Below are 12,746 nucleotides of genomic sequence, written 5' to 3'. Positions count from 1 at the left end.
CCAGCTGCATGAAAGATCCTGGAACCTCATTCCTTTCTGGACAAGAGTCTAGCAACACAGAAGAAAGTCAGCCACCTCAAGGCCACCCTGGGTGGGAAGGTGAACTGGTTTGCCTAACTTCGAGGAAAGGAAATTATCAGATAAGAAGGAATTTCACCTTTTTTCTTCATCCAGGCAAGCCAGTCCACGCCAGTAAGATGTACCAAAGCTACTCTCCCCAAAGGGTGGGAGGCTGCCTGAAGCCCAAGTAACACTGCCCTAGCAAAGGCAGAATCCTCCCACACCATCAAATCCAGTCTGTAATACCTGGCAAACATATGCAAAGATGACCACCTTGCCACTCTACAAATCTCTGCCAGAGAAAGCAAATGTAATTCTGCTCAGGAAACTGCCTGAGCCCAGGTTGAATGCACCCTGACTTGTCTCGGAAGAGGCTTCCCAGAATCCACATAGGCGGCTGGCACTATTTCCCTTAATCCAGCGAGCCCCGAGAAGTTGCCTCCTACTTCTTTACCCCCTGGTGAAGAACAAACAGCCTATCTGATTTTTGAAACTCATTTGTAACCTCCAGATAATGCAATAAGTGCTGCCACATGTCCAACGGCCACAATTTTCTGTATTCCTAACCATCATAGCCTTATTCAAGGATGGTAACACAACCGACTGGTTTAAGTGAAACTCCGAAACCACCTTTGGAAGAAAGGCAGGTACTGTCCAAATCTGCACCTTATGCGGAGTGATAATCAAAAAAGGATCTCTTCACAACAAGGCTTGTAATTCCGAAATCTGCCTTGCAGAACAAATAGTGATCAGAAATGCCGTCTTCAGTCAGTTACCACAAGGAAATGCCCTGGAAAGGACGAAAGGGAGAACCAGAAAGGAGAGAACCAGATTCAAATCTCTCAAGGGTACCAGGAAATGCAAAAGAGGGCCAAAGTGTTTTACTCCCTTCAAGACCCTAGATACGTGTGGGCGAGAAGACAGTGGTCTCCCTTGCACGTGGCCCTGATAAAACGCTATAGCAGCCACCTGCACCTTCAGCGTGTTCAAGGCCAATCCCTTACTCAGACCGTCTTGTAAAAATTCCAAGAATAAGGGAACAGGCGCTAAAGTGGGCAAAGAAGCATGATTTTGACATCAAGGCTCAAACACGCACCAAATGTGAATATATGCCAAGGAGGTAGAAAACTTGCACGCTCTCAAAAACATTTCCGCCTCTGCCCCTGAGTAACCTCGCTTTAAGAGCCTAGACCTCCTAAGGACCAAACCATAAGACAAAACTGTCTCAGATTATCCTGAAAAATTTGTCCCTGCCGTAACAACTCCCCGAGAAGAGGGACTTGCCAAGGTCCCCCCATCAGAAGACAATGCAGATCCATGTACCACGGCCTATGCAGCCAATCCGGGGCCTGGAAGTTGCGCTATCTTCTGCAACAAACTGCCAATCATGGGCCATGGCGGAAATGCATATAGTAACTTCTCTTGTGGCCATGCCTGGACTAGGACAACCACTTCGAGAGCTTGAACATCCCTTGTCCGACTGAAAAATCTCTCCACTTTTGCATTCTTGCGAGTCGCCATTAGATCCAGGAAGGGACACCCCCAGGAATCCATAAGATGAAACCCTTTGGGAGCCAGTTCCCATTCTCCCAGATCCAACACGTGACGATTGAGATAATCTGCCTGCATGTTGTCTAGTCCTGCTATATGGGAGGCCGACAGTACCTGTAAATGAAGTTCCACACACGGCAGAAGGACATCCATTTCTAGAGAGACTTGTCAACTTCAAGTCTTTTTTGATTGGGTGACTAAGGAATTGGATCGAGGAAGAGCGCTTGATGTCATCTACTTGGATTTTAGCAAAGCTTTTGATACAGTCCCGCACAGGAGGCTTGTGAATAAAACGAGAAGCTTGGGTGTGAGTGCCAAGGTGGTGGCCTGGATAGCAAACTGGTTGAAGGACAGAAGACAATGTGTGATGGTCAATGGAACTTACTCTGAAGAGAGAGCGGTGATGAGTGAAGTACCGCAAGGGTCTGTGTTGGGACCGGTCCTGTTCAATATCTTTGTGAGCGACATCGCGGACTGGATAGAAGGTAAGGTTTGTCTATTTGCGGATAATACTAAGATCTGCAACAGAGTGGACACGCCGGAAGGAGTGGAGAGAATGAGGCGGGATTTAAGAAAGCTGGAAGACTGGTCGAAGTTATGGCAGCTGAGATTCAATGCCAAGAAGTGCAGAGTCATGCCTATGGGGTGTGGAAATCCGAAAGAAATGTATTCAATGGGGGGTGAAGGGCTGATGTGCATGGAGCAGGAGAGAGACCTTGGGGTGATAGTGTCTAACGATCTGAAGTCGGCGAAACAATGTGACAAGGCAATAGCTAAAGCCAGAAGAATGCTGGGCTGCATAGAGAAAGGAATATAGAGTAGGAAAAGGGAAGTGATTATCCCCTTGTACAAGTCCTTGGTGAGGCCTCACCTGGAGTACTGTGCTCAGTTCTGGAGACCGTATCTCTGAAGGGACAGAGGCAGGATGGAGGCGGTCCAGAGAAGGGCGACCAAAAAAAGTGGTCTTCATTGAATGACTTATGAGGAGAGATTGAAGAATCTAATTATGTATACACTGGAGGAAAGGAGGAGCAGGGGTGATATGATACAGACGTTCAGATACTTGAAAGGTTTTAATGATCCAAAGTCAATGACATACCTTTTCCGTTGGAAAAAAAATCAGCAGAACCAGGGGTCATGATTTAAAACTCCAGGGAGGAAGACTCCGAACCAATGTCAGGAAGTATTTCTTCACGGATAGGGTGGTAGATGCCTGGAACGCCCTTCCGGAGGAAGTGGTGAAGACCAAAACTGTGAAGAATTTCAAAGGGGCGTGAGATAAACACTGTGGATCCATAAAGCCTGGAGGATGGGAATGAAGAGAAGAGGTATGGGGGTGGCTTGCGGGAATGATGGCTACTACCTGGTGATTAATACCTTTACTCAATAAACATTCACACGGTTAATGCGAATCCAACATTGCTCTATGATTCAACGGCAAGAGGAAATGTGGAAAAGAGGATTTGCATTCAGGCAACAACCAATAAGATAGTACAGTCTGGGTAAACAAATAAGCGTGGGAGTAGCTTGCTTGTTGCGGCGGTTACAACCCCAAACCAATTAAGCCTGTTACTTCACTTGGAAAGCTTATCCAGCTCAGCTCACTGCTTCAACGGCAGGGGGAATGAAGAAATAGGATGTACATCCAGACAACATCTAACAAGACATTGATCTGAGCAGTATGAGTATACAAACATCGGGGTAACTTACTCGATACGATGATTAATACCCTCAAACATTAAGCCTTATACTTCACTTTGATGCAGCTCCAACACTGCTCTCTGCATCAATGGCGGGGGTGGAAGGAAATTAGAACCAAAAAAGTTACCAATAAGGGCCCTGAACTCAGCGGTCAGAGTAACAGATAAGTATGAGAAAATAAGTGTGAAAGCTTGCTGGGCAGACTGGATGGGCCTATTGGTCTTCTTCTGCCATCATTTCTATGTTTCTATGTTCCTCCTTGGTGATTTATGTATGCCACCACAGTCGCATTGTCTGACATAACTTTCACCGTCCTTCATTCTAACCGGACTGTGAACTGAAGGAAGGCTAGTGGAATTGCCCATGCCTCCAGTCAATTGATGGACTAAGACACCTTTTCAGGAGTCCATTGCCCTTTTAGCACCAACTCCTGACATTGTGCTCCCCAGCCCTGGATACTCGCATCTGTGGTGCCCACCATCCAATTGGGAGTTTCCAAATCCGTACCTTTTTCGAGATGCTCCTTTTTCAATCACCAGAGAAGCTTCCGCCTCACCTCCGGCGGCAAGGCCAGCATCACATTGTACTCCTGAGACTGGGGATTCCATCAAGAATGGAGAGATCGCTGCAGAGGACGTATATGAACACGCACCCAAGGTACATCCTCTATCGTCGCAACCATAGATCCCAACATCTGCAGATACGACCAGCCTGATGGGCCGATCGCCGCACTCAGGGCCCGGACCTGACCCCCAGATCTTAATGCGAGGCTCTGGGAGAAACAGATTGCCTTGTGCCATGTCAAACTGGATGCCCAGATACTCCAGGACCTGAGATGGCTTCAGGTTGCTCTTGGCTAAGTTCACTATCCACCCCAGGTGCTGCATTAACCGAACCACCCTGGTGGTCACCAGTCTGTTCTCTTCTAACTACTCGGCTCTGATTAGAAATCATCCAAGATGAACCATAATGCCCTCCTTTCTGAGGGCTGCGGCCACAACTCCCATCACCTTGGAAAAAATGTTCTGGGTGCCATGGCCAAACCAAAGGCAACGCTTGAAACTGTAATGCTGACCTACCACTGCAAATTGCAGATATCGCTGATGCTGCTTGCAAACTGGAATATGAAGGTAAGCTTCCGATAGGTCCAGAGAAATGAGAAATTCTCCCTTCTTCAACTCCATGATCACTGCTCTTAACATTTCTATCCAAAAATGGGTAACCCGGAGGGCCCGATTGACCCCCTTGAGATTCAGTAGAGGTCGAAACGAATCCTCTTTCTTGAGAAACACGAAGTAAATGGAATAGCGCCCTGTGTCCTCCTTATCCTTTGAAACTGGAATCACTGCCTTTAGGGCAAGCAATCGTTGCATCATGCACTGGACTGCTAACTTCTTTTCTACGGAGTTGCAGGGGGAAACCATAAAAGCGTCTTGAGAGAGAATGGATAAATTCCAAAGCGTATCCATCATGCACCACTTTCAAAACCCACTGGTCAGAAGTGATATGGGTCCACCTCCAATAACATTGAGACAGGAGGATGGACCCCCAAAACTTCATTGGGAGGAACGCAGGGTTCTGGAGCCAGGGGTGCCTGGCTTCCTTGGCCAAAAGGACAGATCTCCCAAATGTCTGAGATCTCGGACTACTCGAACCTGAGGAGTGAAACGTCAAGAGCTCCGAAATCGCCCTTTGGCTTAAGAAAACTAGGAAGTTGACTTCTTATCCTTCAGTAACCGAGGAAATTTTGACTCTCCCCATTGATCTGCCATCTTCTCTAACTCCGTCCTAAACAACAATAGCCCTTTAAAAGGTAACTTTGTAAAGTTTGATTTTGAAATAGTATCAGCAGACTAGTCCTGTAGCAACAGACGCCTTCGGGCTGCAGTCACCGAAGCCACCCCTTGAGCCGCCCTGTGAGCCAAATCATAGCATCCAACAGGAAGGCAGCTACCAGCTCAAGGTATGGGCCATTTTCTCCCAGAGCTGCCTGGGTCTCCTGGGCTAATTGTAACCCAGTCCTGGCAACCATACAACAGGAAGTGGAGATTCATAGCCAATGCTTCAAATGCCTGCTTCAAAATAGCCTCAATCTTCCCATCTTGAGTGTCTTTTAAAGCCGCACCTCCTTCCACCAGTATTGGTGGTCTGCTTTGTCACAGCACAGACTAATGTGTCCATCTTAGGCAACTGGAGTTGCTCCCTCACTTTAGTGTCCATAGGATACAATCCTGCTAAGGAGCGACCTCTTTAAAAATTAGCCTCAGGTGCATTCCATTCCAAATCTATCAGCTCCTGGACAGCCTCATGCAGAGGAAAACCAGGATGCCTTGCGCCAGCTGATCATTACAAGTTTCCACTTTGGATCTTTGGCCACTGCTGGCAAGATCTCCTCAGACCCAAGGGTTTTCAAGGTCTATAAAATTAAACCGGACATCTCGTTCCTGTAAAAAAGCCGCAGCATAGATCTATGTGGCTGAGCATCTGGGGAATCTAACCCCCCCCCCCCCCCCCCCACCAAGGATTCTGACTCCCCATCTGAATTTTCCTGAAGGATCCTTGTCCTCGCCTTCTTCTTCTTTGTCTGCCGCCTCCTCTTCTTCCTCCTGGAAGGAGACAAGAGCTCCATGGAATGCTTTCTAGGTCCTAAGGAGGGAGACTTCTGAAGCGGGTGATCCCTAGCCTCTTCCCGGGAAACTCCTTGTCCCTGACAGAAGACCTGGAGACTCTTAAAAACTTCCACCCACGAAATGGCAGCAAGATCCATCCCCGGGGTAGGCAAAACCCTCTCAGAGTCCACTTCCGAGGGGATTGGCAGGAGAGGGGGTGGGGAAGACTCCTTAGCCACTCTGGTAGGCGCCACTGCCACAACCTCTGCCTGTAAAGCAGGGGCCACTGAGGTCCTTGCAGCAACAAACTCCCCTGTATAGACATCCCCCTGGGCTTCCACACCCTTTTGACACATACTGAGGGGACCCCTGAGACTAAAGACCCTCTTATGGCATGCTGAGCAGATGTGAAGCTTCTTCCCATGCTGCTATCCCGATGCCATGTCACACTCTCTCTCTCTCTTCCTCTAAAAGCTGAGCAAACGCGTCCCACCACATGCCTCAGCAGTTCCTGCCAATTAAAATGGCACATGCTGCTTGTGGCTTTGCCACTGAAGCTTTGCCGGTTCTAAAATTATCCCGAGTCCTCCTGAATCGCGTGGTTCAGCACAGCTGAGATCGCAGGTGTCTGCTGCCTGGCCTGCAAAAAATCACGCTGGCACCTGCTCCCAGCACTATTCGACGCACTTCTTTTTTTTCCCCCAGTAAACTTTCCAAAGACAAAACAGACAAAATAAGAAAATGGCAGGGAGAGAGTAGAGAGAAGAAAGCAGAACCAGACAGAAGAGGATTATGCAGCAGGGCTGAGCCCAAGGCCTCCTTTCCCTATCGGATCTCTTCTGCCTGGAGGAGGGCTAGAGGTGCAGCCTTCACCTCACTCCTGTGCTTTTTTATTTTTTTTCTTGTCTCCTGAGATTGGTTCTCAGACACTCAAGCTACTGCTTTCACCTCAGGAGGTCAAACCAGACTGTTCAATCCAGGCAGACCAAAATCCACAAGTACAGATGCATGTCCAGCACCTGCTGGAGACAGAGATAAACTGGCTGGCTGGCTCCTGAACAGAGCTATATGAGGGTGACGTCAACAAAACTTTGTTCTCAGTCTCCACCTGCTGGTGTGGACTGGCTTGCCTAGATGAAGAGGAATATGTAATGAATTCAAGTTAAAAATTTGATGAGGCAAACAATGATTTATGTTTGAATACACACCAACATTGCATGAAGGCGGTATCCTAGCAGGAGAGGGCATGGGATTGGTACAGGCTGCATGCATGAAGAGTTGATTCAAAGATTTGTACAGTCAGGCATGCATCCTCAGCTGTCATCAGCACTAGCACCAGGGAACTTGGCATTATCTTACCAATGTTCTAATCAAACATCAGCCTGGACAGTGGTAAATGAGGAGGTTGACCCAATGGTAGATCAAGCCTTTGCTATTGGCCATCCCATCCCTCCACCACAAAGTTAAAATTAAAAATATTTGTATGGCTGGCCTGGTCACATGCTGGTAGAGGACCTGGGTTGGAATCCAGGAACAGAAACTTGGTCCTCAGGCTGGCTGGGGCTTTGAATACTATGGGGGACAGTTTACAGGTACATGGAGGGGCAATGGAGTTCATAGAAATCACTCTTTGGCGACACCTGTGGGCTGAATTCAGAGCCTACAATTACACATTCTGGAGGGAGTCATGGTGTCTGGTCCCCTGCCAAAGACCATTGCTGTGACAGCTGAATTAAAGTAAATAGGAGGGTGATATAAGGTAGTGACCAAAACCCTGTAGGCCAAAGTAGGTTAGCTGGAGATCCAATGGAACAGAAGGAAACTGCAGAGCCAAAGAATATATTAAGAATATATTTGCAATAAGAAAAATTGTCCCTTAAAAGCTCTATCAGCTAATAAAAAAAGGAAAAAAATATTTTGAATTGCCAGTTTTTAACGATATGTATGCAACACCTGGTGTTGTGCAGATCACTACTATGGTACAGATCAGGCTCCATTCTGGTTTCCTTTCTATTGATTGCCATTACTCTAAACCCCTTTGGAGGAGTGGGTCAAAGTTAGACCTAGAACTTTAGATGATGACCAGACAATTTGTACAGCAGTACTGCTACCTCTTCTTTCTGCTCTTAATTCTCTTCATTGTGCATACTGCTGGCTATTCTCAGGGCTTTGTCAGTTTGGGATCATTACATATGTTAAGCCCCCAATCCCTCTTCGGTTTGGTGTTCTCAGATTGTGTATTTATTAGACTGGTGGAGGTTACAAATGGCATTTATAATTCTGTACTTTTAGAGTATGTCTGACTCCTATAAATAAATCGTGGTCATCTTTATCTTCTGAACAGAAACAAAGAATTATGGGATCCTGGAAACAGATGAGAATCTGAAAGTCACTGCTTTGAAGGAGAAGCCTTCTTCAGATGAAACAGAGTCCCGCAGAGCAGTATGATATCAAACTAGCTTTACTGCTGGAATATCTGTCTGTTATGACTCTTGCAATATTTATGATTGTAGCCTTTGTTTCAAGTTTCTAAACCATGGTATTTTTTTTTTTAGTGCCCCTGTTTCTACTTATTGTCAAAGTACACACTTCCCCTTATACAAGTATTCCTTGAAGGAAAAAAGGTACTTTTTTTTTTCTATTTCTATCTCCTTCCCTTTATTGTCTGTTTTTAGGACACAGGAGTAGAACCAGGGCTGTATACTACATGGGAATCCGCTTTTGGGATTAAAACTGCCAGTAGTGTTAAGAAATCATTTGCAAGTAGGGCTGTCAGGTAGCTTTTTTTTTTCCCAGGACATGTTCCTTCAGTCCTTGTTTTAACCCATTTACAAGCATGGATGTATATATTGATTTCCCTAAGAAAAGCAGGACTAGATCATGCCTGAAAAAATAATTTTTTTTGAGCCATTAGGCATCCCTAATTTTGAAGTGGCCAAACATGAATGGAAAAATCATCTCCTCTTCACTAAACAGTTCCTACCCCTGAAGTTGCAACATAGCATCTCCCAGCACGGTCCAAACTACTTATCTAGAACCATTTGCTTTCTATTACAGAACGCTCCAATAGGGGAGAAAGATGCACCGGGCCATCTCATAGCTTGGCTTGTGAGTAGGTAGGTGGAGCTTAAAGTATATAGGGGCACACACTTTTAAAGTACATGGGCTCTTTTAACATAAGACTAAGTACCTTGGTACTTTCTCTCTGAAAATTAACATAACGTAATGTTACAATTTGACTAGCATAATATAATTTGGCTAGATATTGCTTTTCTTCTCCATTTTCTTAGTTATGTGGGCTTGAAGGGAAGTGTGATTATGCAATTTTGCCTATGTTTGATTGTTTCCTTATTGTATTTTAATATGCCTTATTGCTTCCTTATCTTGGTTTTTATTCATCGTTTTGTTTACATGCAAATAAAAAAAAATTAATGTAACATGCATACGCTATAATTGCCCACATACGCTGCACCTGCTGTTTTGTTCAGGTGGTGGAGAGGGGGTAAAATGGCACACATACCTGTGAAACTGTCATATGCATGTTATTTTCCTTCCCTGAAGTAACCATGCCTCAGGGAACGCATCCTCGCTATCCAGCTAAAAGTACACAAGGTCTTCCATTGGGCTCACACTTTTAGTCGGCCAGAGGACAATTTCAGTTTCTCCAACTAAATGGCTTTGAAAATTATCCTCCCAAAGCTTACCCCATTCTGCTATCCCATCACTGCTGCCAGCTATTAGTATTTATGCTATTTTTTATAGTTACAGACAGAGTACCCTAGTATGCAACAATTTGATGCGTAGGGAAGACATTTTTCCCCCCAAACTAAACTACAGTATTACAAAGGAAATAAGTTAACGTATCTAGAGAAATAAAAAAAAAAGCACGGGAGTTCTTATCACATGCTGTATATCTGAAGAGTGTGATATAAACAAACAATGATGAAGATGAGGAGGATGGCATGGTGATCAAAGCAGGATTCAGCCTTAGGTTTCATGGCTATTAGATGTAACAATGAACAATGGAACGCTGTAGGACTTACCCTGGGCAAATTTCAAAAGCTAATCAGGTCCCATGTGTGTAAAATAAGGATTTATAGGTGTAGACTTGCTGAATATGCTTACATGGACTTTCAGCCGCCTAAAAGTTTTCTACATATATTTGGTCGCAAACAGGCATTCTTGAGGAGTATTTTATCAGTCTACATGGCTAACTAGCTTGTCAATAATGCTTGTTTTGAAACAAGTGACCTTGTACGTTCACATTTAACAGTGTAACATCTGCATAATTATCTCTTCTCAGGATGAATTTCTAGGTCAGGGTTAAGTATTCTTAAATGTATATGCTGCAGGCTAGGTTTGCTAGTTGCAGGGCAGGATGAGTATTATTAGAATACTGTATAAGGCCCATCTGGGTTTACTGGTACTATGATAAGTATTCTTTTTTTATTTTAGACTTTTTAGCTTTGTGTGGTGATCTGTATGAGATGTTTTTCTAGTACATGACTGAAGATAAAGACCAAAATGGCCCATCCACTCTGCCCCATTGAGATTCATCCTCTTTCGTAGATGTGCATATACAATTTCCAAATGCAACCCAGCGCCAGCATCCACCTGACTTATCAACCCTCCTTTTCTAGCTCTCCCAAGCATGAACAAAGTTTGTCATGGCAGTGGCTTCCCCATGCTTAACTGGAGTCCCGATGCAATTACATCACTGCTGCTTAGGGTTGTAACTGCCGCTCCATGCAAGTTCCACCCATGCCTTCTTGGAGCCCTGATCTATGCATGTGATTTTATAACGCTTTTGTAATCAATTTTGAACTTGAATGGCCCTTCTAAAATCAGAATAGAAATGCCTATTTAAATTAAACCAAACCCAGTATTCAAATTATTTATGCAGAAACTTGAGGTTGAATATGGAGTTGTTTTGTGCATGCTCAAAAGTACACATGTAACTGTGCAGATGGGTGTACCGCTGAAAATGTACCCATCTAGACGTTTGTAAAGCTGAGTTTTTTCTTTGACCTAGTTATAAAGTGGTGTACCTTCATTAAGTCTGGGGCTATGTCCTTTCCTGCAAATTATCTTCAAAGTGCTTGCAAGCACAGTTTCTAATGCAGACAGACCTTTACTTATCACTAACCAGACTAACCATTGGAAATTTTTTCTTTTTCACTTTTCTGCCAGGCAACCAGTATTTGTACACATGATCTCTGGCCGCTTCGATGTTGGAAACTTGCCAATGTACATTAGCTGCAACAAGTATTTTCTTGACAAAATAAATCACCTCACCGATTATCTTCACTGACGTTGATAAAACATTTGTGGCTTCTTTCTGGCTACAAATTTTGGCTTCAGCTGCAGAATTAGTCTACAGCTTGTAGAGGGCACTACATGAGCACAGCTAATGGAGACTTGCACAGTCCACATAAACTAAAGCTTTAAGCACTAGATACAAAAATAGTGCACAGTGACTAGTGTTTATTATAGAATGGGACAATTTGGATGGAAGTGCTACTTTCTGATTATCTACACAGCACCAAATATTAATGTCCAGAAAATAACCACTTCCATAAACAAAACAGTATTTAGCAATAATAGGGGAAGAATCACATAGAGGCAAAACAAAGGGAACATTCGCAAGATCACAATAGTTAGAACATCTGTTTCCGTAGGATAGAGGGAGGGGTTGGGGAATTGTTATACTGAAAAATTTCACTATGATTGCTTGTTCATTGGTAACCATTGTGTCATCAGTTCATTTCATTTTACCTTGTAAGATTCATGTTACCGTTGAGAACTGTTTTTGCTTTTACTGCCAATAAAAAAATGTTGAAACATAAGAAAAAAAACAGTATTTAGCAAATAAATACAAATATTCTGAAGAAGTGGAACCTCCCAAAACTACAATGTTTTGTTTAATTGTTACCTAAAATGCGTTGGGAACACTTATGGCAACTGGTCCCACATGGAGATCACCATTAAAAATCCTATGGCCATGTACTAATGGTTTAAAATACCACTTCAACCTGCCTGATTCTTCTATATTAGCATTATTTAATCAGAACATAAAATTATTAAAACTATTTACTCAACCAAACTGGTAAATCAGAGCGGTCTTAAGATTTGACAGTAGAACAGCTTAAAGCACTTTTGAAAGAAAAGTTAACAGTTCTGATATGTGTACGCCCTAATATGCAAAAAACTAAACCTCAACAAAATGATATTCTAAGGGTTCACAGTGCTATACTATAGTGATTGCTTTGTTGGCTATGATGAATTGTTGCTTTCAAACTACAAAGTATGCGTGCCAATATGGAACAAGAATTTAATTTTATTAAAATCTGTCAAAATGGCATTTTAATTACATTTTTGTCTTAATGAATAATAAAAACAGAATTCACTTTCAAGTCTGCAGTTTATTTTTTTAATTAAAAAAAACTTGATGTACCTTCCTAAATTCTGCTGTAATGTCTGCAGATAGTCCTGCAGAGAAGTTGCCACTTATTGCGTGGAGAGTAGCTGCAGCCTCTGGCACTTGTCCGATGCCCTTTCACTGTTGTTTTCCAATTTTGCAATCCTAGATCCAAACTGCATGGCCCTCTTTGGTAGAACAGCAGAGGCTGTAAGGCCAAGTTCTTTAGCTGCTAAGCGTAAAATCAACTTCTCACCAATACCACGAGGTTGTGTCAAGTCTACTTTATCCCAGATGGGAAGAGAGTTCAAAAAAGAGACGACATCTTCATCAAGAAAGGGGAATCTAAAGGGAAGACAAGTTGATGATGATCTTTACAGTGTTCACTAGAAAATGAATTTTTAGAT

General features: G+C 43.8%; 2 protein-coding genes across 4 annotated transcripts in view; one reads left to right on the top strand and one right to left on the bottom strand.

Moving 5' to 3' along the window:
- Window positions 1–12,334, top strand: part of LOC115093770 (glucose-1-phosphate thymidylyltransferase-like) — a 38,869-nt gene extending 26,535 nt beyond the window's left edge. For all 3 annotated transcript variants that reach the window (XM_029606004.1, XM_029606003.1, XM_029606002.1), the window contains exons 6-9: window positions 8,266–8,363; window positions 8,477–8,545; window positions 8,979–9,037; window positions 11,112–12,334. In XM_029606004.1, the coding sequence (XP_029461864.1) occupies window positions 8,266–8,363; window positions 8,477–8,545; window positions 8,979–9,037; window positions 11,112–11,232 (347 nt within the window). In that variant the 3' untranslated portion in view covers window positions 11,233–12,334. The remainder of the gene's footprint in view (window positions 1–8,265; window positions 8,364–8,476; window positions 8,546–8,978; window positions 9,038–11,111) is intronic.
- Window positions 11,386–12,746, bottom strand: part of LOC115093769 (asparagine synthetase domain-containing protein 1-like) — a 44,660-nt gene continuing 43,299 nt past the window's right edge. The window contains exon 6 of the mRNA XM_029606000.1: window positions 11,386–12,684. Coding sequence (XP_029461860.1) covers window positions 12,429–12,684 — 256 coding nt within the window. The 3' untranslated portion in view covers window positions 11,386–12,428. The remainder of the gene's footprint in view (window positions 12,685–12,746) is intronic.

Source organism: Rhinatrema bivittatum, chromosome 6 (genome assembly GCF_901001135.1).
Source record: "Rhinatrema bivittatum chromosome 6, aRhiBiv1.1, whole genome shotgun sequence".
Lineage (NCBI taxonomy): Eukaryota > Metazoa > Chordata > Amphibia > Gymnophiona > Rhinatrematidae > Rhinatrema > Rhinatrema bivittatum.
The sequence above is the reverse complement of the archived record's forward strand: the minus strand, read 5'-3'. Positions and strand labels throughout refer to the sequence as shown.